The sequence below is a fragment of the Hypanus sabinus genome, chromosome 13 (assembly GCF_030144855.1).
Source record: "Hypanus sabinus isolate sHypSab1 chromosome 13, sHypSab1.hap1, whole genome shotgun sequence".
In the NCBI taxonomy this organism is placed as follows: Eukaryota; Metazoa; Chordata; class Chondrichthyes; order Myliobatiformes; family Dasyatidae; genus Hypanus; species Hypanus sabinus.
In genome coordinates this window covers 1,605,314-1,622,373 of record NC_082718.1, presented here as the reverse complement: position 1 = coordinate 1,622,373, position 17,060 = coordinate 1,605,314, and the positions used below count along the sequence as shown (strand labels likewise).

Sequence of the window (17,060 nt, the reverse complement as noted above, 5' to 3'; positions counted from 1 at the left end):
TGAACTGAACACAAATGTGGTCTAACCAGAGTTTTATAGAGCTGGAACACAACCTCGTACCTTTTGAATTCAGTTACCCAACTAATGTATACCAACACAATATACCTTCTTAAGACAAGTACGAGCTTCCAGTAGAAGTGGTAGGGGCAGGTTCGGTATTGTCATTTAAAGTAAAATTGGACAGGTATATGGACAGGAAAGGAATGGAGGGTTATGGGCTGAGTGTGGGCCAGTGGGACTAGGTGAGTGTAAGCGTCAGCATGGACTAGAAGGGCCGAGATGGCCTGTTTCCATGCTGTAATTGTTATATGGTTATAAGTTGCTTGTCTTGTAACTTTGAGGGAGCTATGGATGTGAACCAGATGAACTCTTTGTTCCTCCACACTAGAGTATCCCGCCATTAACCCTGCATTCTGTCTTCAAGTTCAACCCTGAAAAGTGAATCACTTCACAGATTGATGGTTTGAATTCCATGTGTCACTTCTCACCCTCGCTCTTCAACCTATCAATGTCAAGTTGTAATCTATGACAATATTCTACACTGTCCACAATGCCACAAGTCATTGTGTTATCTTTCAAACTTGTTCACCCATCCTTCCAAGTTATAAATAAAAATCTCAAAGAGCAGGGTTCCCAGAACAGGTCCCTGTGGTACTGACATCCAGGAAGAATACCCTGCAACTTCTACCTTCCTCTGTCTTCTGGGGGCAAGCCAATTCTGAATCCATTGCTTTAAATTCTTTGCTATATTTTGCTTCCTCAACAAATTCAATTAGGCTTGTAAGGTATGACCAGCCCCTCACAAAGCCATGCCGACTATCTCCAATCAGACTATGCTTTCCCACATGCTTGTAAGTTCTGTCTCTAAGAATCCTCTCCATAGTTTACCCACCACTGAAGTAAGACTCACTGGTCTATAATTCCCAGGGTTATCCCTGTAACTATTCTTGAATAAAGGAATAACTGTTGTCATCCTCCAGTTCACTGGCACTACTCCTACGGCCAGTGAGACACACGAATCTCTCCCTTCGCTTCCATAGTAACTTGGGGTATATCTTGTTTAGCCCCAGGGACTAATCCATCCTAATGATTTTCAAGTTTCAAATACATCCTCTTTCTTAATGTTGACATATTCTAGCATATCAGCCTGTTCTATGCTGACATCACATTCATCAAGGCCTCCCACTGATGCAGACTGAAGCGAAGTATTCATTAAGGACTTCCCATACGTCCTCCGACTCCAGGCACACATTTCCTCTTCTATTCCTGATCAATCCTACACTGATTCTAGTCATGCTCTTCATCTTCACGCATCTGCAGAATGCCTGAGGGGTTTTCTTCATCTGTCTCATCAAGAACTTCTCATGGCTCCTAGCTCTCCTAAATCTATTCTTAACCTCCTAACTGGATACCTTGTAACTTTGAGGAGCACTGTCTAATCTTTGGTTTCTAAGCCTAAAGTTTGGATCCCATCTTCATAAAACACTGATCCAACCTGGTGGTTAAACTTTAGGATATCATGCACGAGGACCCCCAAGTCCCTTTGCACTTCCGATTTTTGTATTTCCTCCCCATCTAAATAATAATCTGCCCAATTATTTCTTCTTTCAAAATGTACAACTGTACATTTCTTAACATTGTATCTCATCTGCCACTTCTTTGCCCACTCTCCTAAAATGACCAAGTCTCTTTGTAACCTTTCCGTTCTTCAACACTTCAATTCCATTTCTTCAGCACTTCTCTCAGCTATACATAATCTCAGCTATACTGAAAGAAGGCAAGGATAAAATGGAATGTGGGTCATTTAGACCAATATCCATTCTTAATGTAGATTATAGATTATTTACTTCCATCATGGCCAACCGATTAGAAGAGTTTCTACCCATAGAGAGACATAACGATTAGACAGGTTTTATACAACAATGCCAAACACAAGACAATATATGAAGGACACTTCACATTATGGATCATACACAAAAAAATAAAATTGAAGCAATAGTGATGAGCATGGACGCTGAAAAAGCATTTCAGTTACAGCAATTGGAATTTACTTTACAGAGTTTTTAGTTGAGGGTTGCTTCTCTGAGTGGAGGCCTGTGACTAGTGGTGTGCCACAGCGATCAGTGCTGGGTCCATTGTCATTTGTCATCTATACCAATGATCTGGATGATAATGTGGTAAATTGGATCAGCAAATTTGCTGATGATACAAAGATTGGAGGTGTAGTGGACAGTAAGGAAGGTTTTGAAAGCTTCCAGAGGGATTTGGACTAGCTGGAAAAATGGGTTGACAAATGGCAGATGGAATTTAATGCAAACAAGTGTGAGGTATTGCACTTTGGAAGGATAAACCAAGGTAGAACATACAAGGTAAATACATGCAGTGACTAGTGGGATACCGCAAAGCTCAGTGCTGGGACCCCAGTTGTTTACAAAATATATTAATGATTTAGACGAGGGAATTAAATGCAACATCTCCAAGTTTGCGGATGACACGAAGCTGGGCGGTGGTGTTAGCTGTGAGGAGGATGCTAAGAGGATGCAGGGTGACTTGGATAGGTTAGGTGAGTGGGCAAATTCATGGCAGATGCAATTTAATGTGGATAAATGTGAGGTTATCCACTTTGGTTGCAAGAACAGGAAAACAGATTATTATCTGAACGGTGGCCGATTAGGAAAAGGGGAGATGAAACAAGACCTGGGTGTCATTGTACACCAGTCATTGAAGGTGGGCATGCAGGTACAGCAGGCGGTGAAAAAGGCAAATGGTATGTTGGCATTCATAGCAAAAGGATTTGAGTACAGGAGCAGGGAGATTCTACTGCAGTTGTACAAGGCCTTGGTGAGATCGCACCTAGAATATTGTGTGCAGTTTTGGTCCCCTAATCTGAGGAAAGACATTCTTGCCACAGAGGGAGTACAGAGAAGGTTCACCAGATTGATTCCTGGGATGTCAGGACTTTCACATGAAGAAAGACTGGATTGACTAGGCTTATACTCACTGGAATTTAAAAGACTGAGGGGGGATCTTATTGAAACATATAAAATTCTAAAGGGATTGGGCAGGCTAGATGCAGGAAGATTGTTTCCGATGTTGGGGAAGTCCAGAATGAGGGGTCACAGTTTAAGGATAAAGGGGAAGACTTTTAGGACCGAGATGAGGAAAAACTTCTTCACACAGAGAGAGTTAGATATGACCCTTGTAGCTAAAGGGATCGGGGGTATGGAGAGAAAACAGGTACAGGGTTCTGAGTTGGATGATCAGCCATGATCATACTGAATAGCGGTGCAGGCTCAAAGGGCCGAATGGCCTACTCCTGCACCTATTTTCTATGTTTTTCTATGTAAATGGTAGGACACTGAGAAGTGCAGTAGAACAGAGGGATCTGGGAATACTTTACATAATTCCCTAAAAGTGGCATCACAGGTGGATAGGGTCATAAAGAGAAGCTTTTGGTACATTGGCTTTTATAAATCAAAGTATTGAGTATAAGAGTTGGAATGTTATGGTGAGGTTGTATAAGACATTGGTGAGTCCGAATTTGGAGTACTGTGTGCAGTTTTGGTCACCTAATTACAGGAAGGATATTAATAAGGTTGAAAGAGTGCAGAGAAGGTTTACAAGGATGTTTCCAGGACTAGAGAAACTGAGTTACAGAGAAAGGTTGAATAGGTTAGGACTTAATTCCCTGGAGTGTAGGAGAATGAGGGGTGATTTGATCGAGGTGTATAAAATTATGATGTATATAGATAGAGTGAATGCAAGCAGGCTTTTTCCACTGAGGCTAGAGGAGAAAAAAAACAGAGGACATGGGTTAAGGGTGAAGGGGGAAAAGTTTAAACGGAACATTAGGGCGAGCTTCTTCACACAGAGAGTGGTGGGAGTGTGGAATGAGCTGCCAGTTGAAGTGCTGAATGCAGGCTCACTTCTAACATTTAAGAAAAACTTGGACAGGTACATGGATGAGAGGTGTATGGAGGGATATGGTCCAGGTGCAGGTCAGTGGGACTAGGCAGAAAAATGGTTTGGCACAGCCAAGAAGGGCCAAAAGGCTTGTTTCTGTGCTGTAATGTTCTATGGTTCTATAAGGGGCCTAGAACTGCTCACACTAGTCCAAGTGTGGTCTGACCACGTCCTTATCAAGCCTCAGAATTATATACTTGCTTTTATACTCTAGTCCTCTCAAAATAAATGTGAACACGGCACTTGCCTTCCTTACCACCAAATCAACCTGTAAGTTAACCTTTAGGGATTCCTGCACAAGGTCTCCCAAGTCTCTTTGCATCTCTGAATTTTGAATTTTTTCTCAGATTAGAAAATAGTATACATCTCTATTCCTTCTACCAAGATGCATGACCATACACTTTACAACATTATAATCCATCTGCCCCTTCTTTACTCATTTTCTTAATCTGCCTGAGACCTTCTACAGGATCCCTACTTTCTCAACAGCACTTGCCCCCTCCATCTATCTTCATATTGTTCAAAACACTGAGCCTTCAATCCCTTCATCCAAGTCATTAACAGACAAAGTCAAAAGAAGTGGTGCCAAACAGCCAGCCCCTGTGGAACACCACTAGTCACCAACAGCCAACCAGAAAATGCTCCCTTTATTCCCACACTTTGCCTCTTGCCAGTCAGTAATTTTCTATCCATGCAAGTATCTTTCCTGTTATACCATGGACTTTTTTTTTATAAGAGCAGAAGACAATAGATATAGGAGTGGAATTAGGCCAGTTGACTCATTGAGTCTGCTCTACCATTTCATCATGGCTAATCTAATTTTCCTCTCAGCCCCAATCTCCAGTGTTCTCCCCATATCCTTTCAAGCCCTGACCAATCAAGATTCTATCAACTTCTGCCTTAAATATACATAAAGATTTGGCGTCCAGAGATGCCCATGAGAAAGAATTCCACAGATTTGCCATTCTCTGATAAAAGGAATTCCTCCTCATTACTGTTCTAAAAGGATGCCCCTCTACTCTGATACTGTGAAATCTGATCTTAGACTCTACCACAAAGGAAGCATCCTCTCCACATTGACTCTACCAAGATCTTTCACTGTTTGATAGGTTTCAATGAGGTCACCCCTCATTCAACACACACAAAGTGCTGGTGAAACACAGCAAGCCAGGCGGCATTTATAGGGAGAAGCGCTGTTGATGTTTCAGACCAAGACCCTTCGTCAGGACGAATTATAAATTATAAATTTTTAACATTACTTTCTTGCTTTTATATTCTAGTCCTCTTGAAATGAATGCTAACATCGCATTTGCCTTCCATACCACAGTCTCAAACTGTAAATTAACTTCTAGGGATTCCTGCACAAGGACTCTAAGTCCCTTTGAACCTCAGTTTTTTGTATTTTCTTTCCACTTAGCGAAGAGTCAACCATAATTCTCAACAGTGTATTCCATCTGTCACTTCTTCATGCATTATCTTAATTTATATAAATCCATCTATAGCCTCTACTTCCTCAAAACTACCTGTCCCGTACCTACCTTCATATTGTCTGCAAACTTTGCAATTAAGCCATTAATTCCATCATCCAAATCATTGACATACAACATAAAAATATTTGGTCCCAACACAGATCCCTGTGAACACCACTAGTCACTGGCAGCCAGTCAGAAAAGAGTCCCTTTATTCCCACTCTTTGCCTCTGCCAACCAGCCACTGCTTTATCCATGCTAGAATCTTTCCTGTAATACCATGGGCTCATAGCTAGTAGATAGCCTCATGTGTGTCATCTTGTCAAAAGCCTTCTGAAAGTCCAAGTAAAACATCAACTGATTCTCCTTTGGCTATCTTGTTTGTTACTTCTTCAAAGAATTCCAACAGATTTGTCAGGCAAGATTTTCCTTGAGGAAACCATGCTAACTATAGCCTATTTTAACAAGTGCCTCCAAGTACCCTGAGACCTCATCCTTAGTAATCAAATCCAACATCTTCCCAACCACTGAGATCAAACTAACTGGCCGATAGTTTCCTTTCTTCTGCCTCTCTCTGTTCTTGAAGAGTGGAGTGACATTTGCAATTTTTCAGTCTTCTAGAACCACTCCAGAATCTAGTGATTCTTGAAAGATGCCTCCATGATCTCTTCAGCCACCTCCTTCAGAACTTTGGAGTGTACACATCTGGTCCCAGGTGACTTATCTACCTTCAGACCTTTCAGTTTCCTAAGAAACTTCTCTCTAGTTATGGTAACTTCATATGACCCCTGACACCTAGAACTACCAGCATACTGCTAGTGCCTTCCACAGTGAAGACTAATGCAAAGAACTTCTTCAGTTCATCTGTTAATTGGTTGACCCCACCCCCCCACTACCTTTCCAGTATCATTTCCCAGCGGTCTGTTATTCACTCTCACCTCTCTTTTATGTATCTGAAGAAACTTTTGCTATCCTCATTACTTGCTAACTAGCTTACTTTCGTATTCGACCTTTACCTTCTTTGGAACTTCTTTCGTATTCTTCTGCAGTTGTCTTTAAAACTCCCAATCCTTTAACTTCCATTAATTTTTCTTCTCTTATATGTCCTCTCTTTGGATTTTATGTTGGCTTTGACTTCTCTTTTCAGAAATGGTTGTGTCATCTTTCCTTTAGAATGGGCTGCCAGCAGTAGTGGTGGAGGCAGAAATGACAGGGTGTTTTAAGAGACTCCTGGATGGCTACTGGAGCTTAGAAAAATAGAGGACTATGGGTAAAGCCTAGGTAGTCCTAAAGTGGGGACATGCTTCTATCTTTCTTACTTCTTTTTCTTTGGGATGTTTATATCCTGTTCCTTCCAACTTGGTTCCAGAAATTCCAGCCATTGTTGCTCTGCCTTCATCCCTGCCGGTGTCCTTTTCCAGTGAATTCTGGCCAGCTCCTCTCCCACGCCTCTGTAATTCTCTTCACTCCACTGTAATACTAGTACATCTAACTTTAGCTTCTCCTTCTCAAATTTCAGGGTGAATTCAATCATATTATAGAAAACATAGAAACACAGAAAATACAGAAAACCTACAGCTCAATACAGGCCCTTCAGCCCACAAAGTTGTGCCGAACATGTCCTTACCTTAGAAATTACAAGGCTTACCTATTACCCTCTATTTACTAAGCTCCATGTACCTATCTAAAAGCCTCTTAAAAGACTCTATCATATCTGTTGCCAGCAGCCTATTCTACGCACTCAACACTCTTTGAGTAAAAAACTTACCCCTGACACCTCCTCTGTACCTACTCCCCAGCACCTTAAACCTGTGTCCTCTGGTGGCAACCATTTCAGCCCTGGGAAAAAGCCTCTCACTATCCACAATATCAATGCCTCTCATCATCTCGTACACCTCTATCATATCACCTCTCATCCTCCTTCGCTCCAAGAAGAAAAGGCCGAGTTCACTCAACCTATTCACATAAGGCATGCTCTCCAATCCAGACAAGATCCTTGTAAATCTCCTCTGCACCCTTTCTATGGCTTCCACATCCTTCCTGTAGTGTGGTAACCAGAACTAAGCACAGTACTCCAAGTGGGGTCTGACCAGGGTCCTATATAGCTGCAACATTATTCTCGGCTCCTAAATTCAATGCCACGATTGATGAAGGCCAATACACCATACGCCATCTTAATCACAGAGTCAACCCACGCACATGCTTTGAGCGTCCTATGGACTCAGACCCCAAGAACCCTCTGATCTTCCACACTGCCAAGAGTCTTACCATTAATACTATATTTTGCAATCATCTCACACTTATCTGAGTTGAACTCCATCTGCCACTTCTCAGCCCAGTTTTGCATCCTATTGATGTCCCACTATAACCTCTGACAGCCCTCCACACTATCCACAACACCTCCGACATATGTGTCATCAGCAAACTTACTAACCCATCCCTCCACTTCCTCATCCAGGTCATTTATAAAAATCACAAAGAGTAAGGGTCCCAGAACAGATCCCTGAGGCACTCCAATGGTGACTGATATCCATACAGAATATGACCCATCTACAACCACTCTTTGCCTTCTGTGGGCAAGCCAGTTCTGGAACCACAAAGCAATGTCCCCTTGGATCCCATGCATCCTGACTTTCTCAGTAAGCCTTGCATGGGGTATCTTATCAAATGTCTTGCTGAAATCCATACACACTACATCTACTGCTCTTCCTTCATCAATGTGTTCAGTCACATCCTCAAAAAATTCAATCAGGCTCGTAAGGCACGACCTGTCCTTTACAAAGCCATGCTGACTACTCCTAATCATATTCTGCCTCTCCAAATGTTCATAAACCCTGCCTCTCAGGATCTTCTCTATCAACTTGCTAACCACTGAGGTAAGGCTCACTGGTCTATAATTTCCTAGGCTATCTCTACTCCCTTTCCTGAATAAAGGAACAACATCCACAACCCTCCAATCCTCTGGAACCTCTCCCATCCCCATTGATGATGCAAAGATCATTGCCAGAGGCTCAGCAATCTCCTCCCATGCCTCCCACAGTAGCCTGGAGTACATTTCATCCAGTCCTGGCAAGTTATCCAACTTACATACACAAAATGCTGGTGGAACACAGCAGGCCAGGCAGCATCTATATGAAGAAGCACTGTCGATGTTTCAGGCCGAGACACTTCGTTATGTCTCCAAGTACTGATCCACGCTCTAAGCTCATCCGCTTTGTTCACAACATTCCTTGCATTAAAATAGACACATCTCAAGCTTTCGGTCTCAGCACCTCCTTTCTCTATCACCTGCCTATCCTCCCTCTCGCACTGTCTACGAGCTTTCTCTATTTGTGAGCTAACTTCCTCTTCCCCAGTCTCTTCAGTTCGGTTCCCACCGCCCAACAATTCTAGTTTAAACTATCCCCAATAGCCTTAGCAAACCTCCCCGCCAGGGTATCGGTCCCCCACGGATTCAAGTGCAACCCGTCCTTTTTGTACAGATCACACCTGCCCCAAAAGAGGTCCCAATGATCCAGAAATCTGAATTCCTGCCCCCTGCTCCAATTCCTCAGCCACGCATTTATCCTCCACCTCAGTCTATTCCTCTTCTCACTGTCGCGTGGCACAGGCTGTAATCCCGAGATTACTACCTTTGCAGTCCTGCTTCTCAACTTCCTTCCTAACTCCCTGTAGTCTTTTTCCAGGACCTCTTCCCTTTTTCTACCTATGTTATTGGTACCAATATGTACCACGACCTCTGGCTGTTCTCCCTCCCATCGCGGGATATCTTGGATGCGTTCCAAAACATCCCGGACTCTGGCACCTGGGAGGCAAACTACCATCTGAATTTCTTTCCTGCGTCCACAGAATCACCTGTCTGAGCCTCTAACTATACAGTCCATCACTTCTGCCTTCCTCTTCCGTTCCCTATCCTTCTGAGCCACAGGGCCAGACTCTGTGCCAGAGGTACAGCCTCTGCCGCTTCCCCCAGGTAGGCTGTCCCCTCCAATAGTACTCAAACAGAAGTACTTACTGTCAAGGGGTACAGCCATAGGGGTACTCTCTAGTATCTGACTCTTCCCCTTCCCTTTGTCTGTCTTCCATGGCCCTGGTGTGACCACCTGCCTGTAACTCCTCTCTTTCACCTCCTCACTCTCCCTGACCAGACGAAGGTCATCGAGCTGCAGCTCCAGTTCCCTAACTCGGTCCCTCAGGAGTTGAAGCTCGACACACCTGGTGCAGAGATGGCCGCCCGGGAGGCTGGGAGACTCCTGGACCTCCCACATCTGACACTGAGCACAGAAAACTGGCCTCACACACATACACCCTACTTCGCCTCGTCGCGTTACCGCCTAAACCCGTTGAGCCAAAGCCCTCTCACTCCGCTGCCTGCTCCAACGCTGCCTGCTGGATATGGTGGCCTTCTTTTTAAACCTTTCGTGCTCAACTGACTGATGTCATGTGCCTGCGCAGTCTCGCCTCTCTTTAACCTTGCACTCTGAAAAATCAGCAGTTCACTCGCAGTCTTCTTGCACTTTTCCCTAAGGGTTCTTTTACCTTAAACTTTCTAATCTATTCTGGTTCGTTGCACAACACCCAATCCAGAACAAACGATTCTCTGGTGGGCTCAACCACAAGCTGCTCTGAAAGGCTGTCTTGTCCGCAAACTAGAAAATTTGCCCTCCTGGAATCCAGCACCAACCTTTTTTTTTCGCAATCTACCTGTATATTTAAATCCCCTGTGACGATTGTAACATTGCTCTTTTGGCATACAGTTTCTAGCTCCCATTGTAATTTATAGGCCACATACTTACCGCTGTTTGGGGGTTTGTATACAAGTCCCATCAGGGTTTTTTTTAACCCTTGTAGTTCCTTAGCTCTATCCACAATGACTCAACACCTTATGCCACCTCTTTCTAATGATTTGATTTCATTTTTTACCAACAGAGCAATGCCGCCCCTTTTGCCTTCCTGCCTATCCTTTCATAAAGCTCCCAGATATAAACTTTCAGCCATGATTCAGTGGTGCCTACATCATACCTACGAATCTGCAACTGTGCTGCAAGTTCATTTTCCTTATTCTGTATACTGCGCACATTCAGATACAACACCTTCAGTCCCATATTCACCCTTTTGATTTTGTCCACCTTTTATATTGCTGTTCATCCTGTTGACTGCAATTTTACCTGATCAATAGCCTCTCATCACTACACAATGCCTTTGTTTCTAAATCAGTTACTTCATCTTCAGCACTATTATCGGCCTTTCCTATGATACTTCTTGTACTTAAGTACAAGCAGCTCAGGACACTAGTGGCGCCATGCTTAATCTTTTGCTTCCTAATTTTAACTGAAGTCTTACCAACAACTGCCTCCACAACCTTTCCATGAACTTTTCTGGCACTCTGGTTCCCATTGCCCTATAACTCCATGTAGCATTAACAAACCTTCTAGGATATTAGTAACTTTCCAATTCAGGTGCAAATCATTCTTTCTGTACAGGTCCCACCTTCCCTGGAAAAGTGCCCAATAATCCAAAAATCTTATGCTGTCCCTCCTACACCAACTCCTTAGACATATATTAAACTGTATAATCTTCCTAGTTCTGGCCTCACTAGTACATGGCATGGGTAGCAATCCTGAGATCACAACCCTGGAGGTCCTGCCCTTTAACATAGCACTCTGAACATCTTATGCAGAACCTCGACACTCATCCTAACAATGTCATTGGTACTTACATGACTGTTCACCATCCCACTTAGGAATGCTGAGGACTCAATCTGAGATATCCCAGACCCTGACACCTGGAAGACAACATACCACCCGGGAATCTTGTTCTCACCCGCAGAACCTCCTGTACATTCCCCTAACTAATGGATCCCCCGTCACCATGGTGTGCTTCTTCCCCCCCCCACCCTTCTTTTCTGAGTCACAGAGGCAGACTCAGTGAAAGAGCCCTGACCTCTGAAAGTACACCCTGACAGTATCCAAAGTGATACACCTGTTGTTGAGAGGATTGGCCACAGGCGTACTCTGCACTGGTCCCTTAAGCCTTTTTCCCTTTCCGGCTGTCACCCGGTTTCCTATGTCATGTACCTTAGGCGCAACTACCTCTCTATAAATCCTATCTATCATCCTTTCTGCTTCCCGAATAATCCGGTGTTCATCCAGTTCCAACACCAACTCCTTAATGGGATTTTTAAGAAGCTGCAGATGGACACACTCCTTAGTGGTTAGGGACATGGCAGGTCTCCCTGCCTTCCCACAACCCGCAAGAGAAGCATTTTCACTATCCTGTCTATCATCCCTACTGTCCTAGCTGAGCAGATATAAAGAAGAAAAAAAACTTGAGCTTTTCCTTCCTTTGCTTTCTCAGAGTGATGCCTCTCTTCGCTGAGGCCTCAAACAGCTAAAGCCTTAAGATCACAAATTGAGTCTGTCCACTGGATGACGGCCGCTGCGACGATAGCTGTTGCACTTGCCCCTGCCTTCCTTTAATTTGCTCTTACAAGTCAATCCCAAACACCTATTTGTCATGGTCAAAGTTCTACTGGCTACTACAACCCATTCTTGCCTTTTATCTTGGGACAGTGGACCTGATTGAAGTTCCCTCCTCTCCAACCCTCCAATGTCCGGATTGACCACTAGTCAAAGCTCTATTACACTGTACCAACACACTCCTAACTTTTATCCTCAGACAGTGAACCTGATTAAAGTTCCCTCCTCTCCAAACTTCCAATGTCCAGACTGGTCGCTGGTCAAAGCTCTTGTTAAGCAGCATCATGTGCGGCACCTTGTCTGAAAATCTAAGTAAAAACATCCATTGACTCTCCTTTATCTATCCTGTCTGTTATTTCCTCAAAAAGAATTCCAACAGATTTACCTGGCAAGATTTCCCCTTAAGGAAACCATGTTGACTTAGTGCTTCCAGGTACCATGACTCCAACATCTTCCCAACCACTGAATTCAGACTAACTGTCCTATAATTTCTTTATTCTGCCTCCCTCTCTTTCAAAAGGGTGGAATGATATTTGCAACTTTCCAGTCATTTGGAACCATTCCAGAATCCGGTAGTTCTTGAAAGATCACTACTACTGCCTCCAGAATCTCTTCAGCTACCTCTTTCTGAACTCTGGGGTGTAAAGCATCTGGTGCAGGTGACTTACGTACCTCCAGACCGTACAGCTTCCCAAGCACCTTCTTTGTAATAGCAACAACACGCACTTCTGCTCCAAACTCTCAAATTTCTGGCATAGCACTAGTGTCATCCAGTGAAGACTGATGCAACATCAATCTTCACTGTAGTGTGTGAAGGAAGAGAAGTGAGTGCAGTTACTATTACAAGGGGGAAGGTGCTTAAAAAAGCTGAAAGACCTAAGGGTACATAAGTCACCTGGGCCAGATGAACTGCACCCTAGGTTTTTGAAAGAGGTAGTGGTGGAGATTGTGGTAGCATTAGTAATGATCTTTCAAAACTCATTGGACTCTGGCAAGGACTGAAAAATTGGAAATGTCATTCCACCCTTTAAGAAAGGAGGAGGGCAGTAGAGAGAAAATTATAAACCAGTTAGCCTGACCTCAGTGGTTGGTGAAAGGGGAGGTAGTGTTGAGGAAACAGGTAGGCTGCAGAAGGACTTAGACAGATTAGGAGAATGGGCAAGAGAGTGGCAAATGAAATACAATGTTGGAAAATGCATGGTCATGCACTTTAGTAGTAGAAGTAAATGTGCAGACTATTTTCTAAATGGGGCGAAAATCCAAAAATTTGAGATGCAAAGGGATTTGGGAGTCCTTGTGCAGAACACCCTAAAGGTCAACTTGCAGGTAGTCAGTGGTGAGGAAGGCAAATGCAATGTTAGCATTCATTTCAAGAGGTCTAGAATACAAGAGCAGGGATGTGATGCTGAAGATTTATTAGGCACTGGTGAGGCCTCACCTTGAGTACTGAGAACAGTTTTGGGCTCCTTTTCTAAGAAAAGATGTGCTAGCATTGAAGAAGGTTCAGAGGTTCCAAGCATGGTTCCAGGAATGAAAGGGTTATCATATGAGGAATGTTAAGATGGCTCTGGGTCTGTACTCACTGGAATTCAGAAGGATGAGAGCAATTTCACTGAAACCTTTCACGTGTTGAAAGACTTAGACAGAGTAGATGTGGAAAGGATGTTTCCCATAGAGGGGGATTCTAGGACAAGAGGGCACAGCCTCAGGATAGAGGGGTGTCCATTTAAAACAGAGATGCTGAGAAATTTCTTTAGGCAGAGGGTGGTGAATTTGTGGAATTTATGTCCACATGCAACTGTGGAGGCCAGGTTGGGTATACTTAAGGTAAAGCTTGATAGGTTCTTGATTGGACCGGCATCAAAGGTTATGTATAGGGAGAAGGCCAAGGAATGGGGTTGAGCAGGGGAAAAGTGGATCAGCCATGATTGAATGGCAGAGCAGACTTGATGGACCAAATGGCCTAATTCTGCTCCTATGCCTTATGGTCTTAAAACACTTATTGTAACATTGCTGTTTTTGGATGCCTTTTCTACCTCCCATTGTAATTTATACTCCACATGCTGGCTACTGTTCAGAGACATATATATAACTCCAATCAGAGGTTTTTTACTCAAGCAGTTTTTTTAACTCTACACACAATGATTCTACTTTTAACAACCCTATGTCACTTCACTCTAAGGATTTGATATAATTTTTTATGAACATTGCCACCCCACTCCCTCTGCCTACCCACCTGTCCTTTTGGTGCAATATGTATCCTTGGATGTTATGCTCCCAACTATGATTTTCTTAGAGCCACAACTCAGTGATGCCAACAACGTCATACTTGTCAATCTCTAACTGTGCGACATCTCATCTAACTTATTCTGTATACTGCATGCATTCAAATATAACAGCTTCACTGCAGATCTCATCATCTTTTGTGATTTTGCCTCTATGTTACACTTCAATGCACACTGCATCTATTTGTATATCCACTGCCCTATCTTCAGTCCAATCACTCTGGTTCCCATCCCCTTTGCCAAATTAGTTTAAACCTTCCCCAACAGCTCTAGCAAACCTACCCACAAGGATATTAGTCCCCCTTGGGTTCAAAACCTGTTTGTTTTACAGTTCATACCTTCTCCAGAAGAGATCCCAATGATCCAGAGATCTGAAATCCTGCCCCTTTCTCCAGTTCCTCAGCCACATATTCATCAGCCTAATCATCCTATTTCTTCTCCTCAAGGGGAAGGACGTGGATAATGATGAAATCAAGGATATGTTGATATTCTAGGACATATTGAGAAGGTGGTGTTGGGTATCATGAACAACACTAAAGTGGTTAAGACACCAGGGTCTAATGGAATCTGTCACAGGATAATGAAGGAAGCAAAAGAGGAGAATACTGGGGTACTGATTGAAATATTCGTGTCCTTCTTAGCCCTGGGTTAAGTCCTAGAAGACCGGAGAATAGCCAGTGCTGCTCCTTTCTTTGTTATTAGAGGGGACATAATCAGGAAGTTATCAGCCAGTGAGCCTTACATAAAGGATAGCGAAATTATTGGAGAAGAGTCAGAAGGACAGAATTTACTTGCTTTTAGAAAAGTATTGACTTATTTGGGAATGTTGGCATTGCTATATGCAGAGGAAATACTTTCTCACAAACTGAGTGAGTTTTTTGAGGAAGTAACAAAGGTGATTCACAAGGGTTAGGGCAGCAGATGCTTTCTATGTGGATTTTAATACAGCATTCAAAAAACTGTCATGGTATCCATATTGAGTTTGATCAGATGGCATAAAAATGACTGTCATAAACAACAGAGGGTAGAGGTGAAGGGGTGGTTCTCTCCCTCTTTAACCTCACTGCCCTTCTCCCCTTAAGCCCCCCTCTTCCTTCCCCTTTGTACACAGCTCACTCATGCTCTCTCTCCTCTCTCTGCTAGTTGAAGGGCAAGGATTTGTCAATTGGTAACATACTTAATGTGGTTTCTGGTCCTCCCTCCGTTCGTCATCTCATCCAAAAGTAACCTTGCATTAACTTGCTATAAATATAACTAAGCTACATGATATTGGGCCATACATTCATCAATGATGGCACAAGGAAGTTCAGCGATATATAAAAGAAGCAGCTGCTGGAATAAAGAGAGCTGGGCATTGTTGTGCTGGCTGAAGTTACAGAGTTAGGGGCATATCTGTTTTCCTTAATGAAATAGAACACAAAGCATATAGATCCAATAATGATCAGATGAGAAATACGTGTGGTGGACTTCGAACACAGGTTCTACTTGACACACAGCACTGAAGAAATTCCCTTATCTGGACGGATTCATCAGAAGCCTCTGTGTAGTTGGTTGACAGTATCCTCATTTCTCAGTCAGAAGTTCTACATGTTCAAATCTAATTTAACAGACAACTGCATGATCTAGGCTGCCATATTGAGGGAAGTCTATGATATTGTTGGTGTCACCTATTATAAAAAATGTCTGACACGAATCCCATCTTTTTCCCTCAGGTGTATGCAAAAGATCCAAATGAGTAGAAAACAGCAGGAGTGCTCATCCTAATGCCTTGAGCAATATTTATCGCTTAATCAACTTAAACAGATTATTTTCACATGTATCTCATTGGTATGTCTGAGACATCTTGTAAATTTCAAACATTACCAGTGTGATCACTCTTCAAAATTATTTCATTGGTTCTGAATCACTTTAGAACATCCCAATTTATAAAAAATGATAAATAAATGCCACAATTTTAAAAAAATGAATCATCTTAGAAACAAATAAAAAAGTTCTATAAATACAGAGAACAGAATAAACCAAATACCTCCAGGTATGGTATAGGGGTGTCAGGGGGCGCTGGGTATTCTCGGAGCAGACGTTCCTCATCCAGAAACTTCCCCACCCTCCCATTGTGCGCAGGTTGAAATAGCCCATAGTTTAGTACATCCTTTAGAGTCTGGTTGAGAGTGCACAGAATCCGTTGTTTTGACACCCATACAGGGGCATCAAGATTGAACCGCATACATTTCTGTAAAACAGAATTTGCAAAGAATTAATGAAGTAGCTTACTTCTTAATGAGTTACTCTACCAAACTTTATCCTGACAGTTCTGTCCTCATTCTCTCCCCACTTCAGAAGCAGTAACACTGCCCCATGCAATTAAACCACTTAACTTTATGACTCGAAATCCATCAGTCCGCCAGCAGCACAGCACTCCTCCAAAGTACAGAAATTGATCATGGCCTGACTAGTCTGTAATTGGGTAGGTTAATTGAACTCATTACACAAAAAACATTTGTGCAAAAATGCACGTACATCTAAATAGGCATACATTGACATAAACATAACATTGCACGTGACCTTTTCTCAGTTTTATAGAGATCATTTGTAAGATTCTTACATTATTAACCCAACTATTTCTAATCTGAGTGAGTCTAACCATTCACTCTTGAAATTCAGTGGCATTGCTCCCACCATCAACATCCAGAAGGAACCCATTGACCAGAAACTCACCTAAAAACCATGGCCAAATGATCAAGTTACATATCTTGTAGCTTTTAATAGGCACACAGCTGTGCAGAGAACGGAGGGATATTGACATTGTGTGGGCAGAAGGAATTAGTTTATTTAGGTATTTAGGAAGCTATTAAAGAAGATACTAA

At 42.9% G+C, this 17,060-nt stretch overlaps 1 protein-coding gene across 9 annotated transcripts in view; it reads right to left on the bottom strand.

Annotated features, from left to right (window-relative positions):
- The window catches only part of shank3a (SH3 and multiple ankyrin repeat domains 3a), a 1,267,872-nt gene that overhangs the window by 715,766 nt on the left and 535,046 nt on the right, over positions 1 to 17,060 (bottom strand). For all 9 annotated transcript variants that reach the window (XM_059986981.1, XM_059986984.1, XM_059986980.1 and 6 more), the window contains one exon: positions 16,223 to 16,426. In XM_059986981.1, coding sequence (XP_059842964.1) covers positions 16,223 to 16,426 — 204 coding nt within the window. The remainder of the gene's footprint in view (positions 1 to 16,222; positions 16,427 to 17,060) is intronic.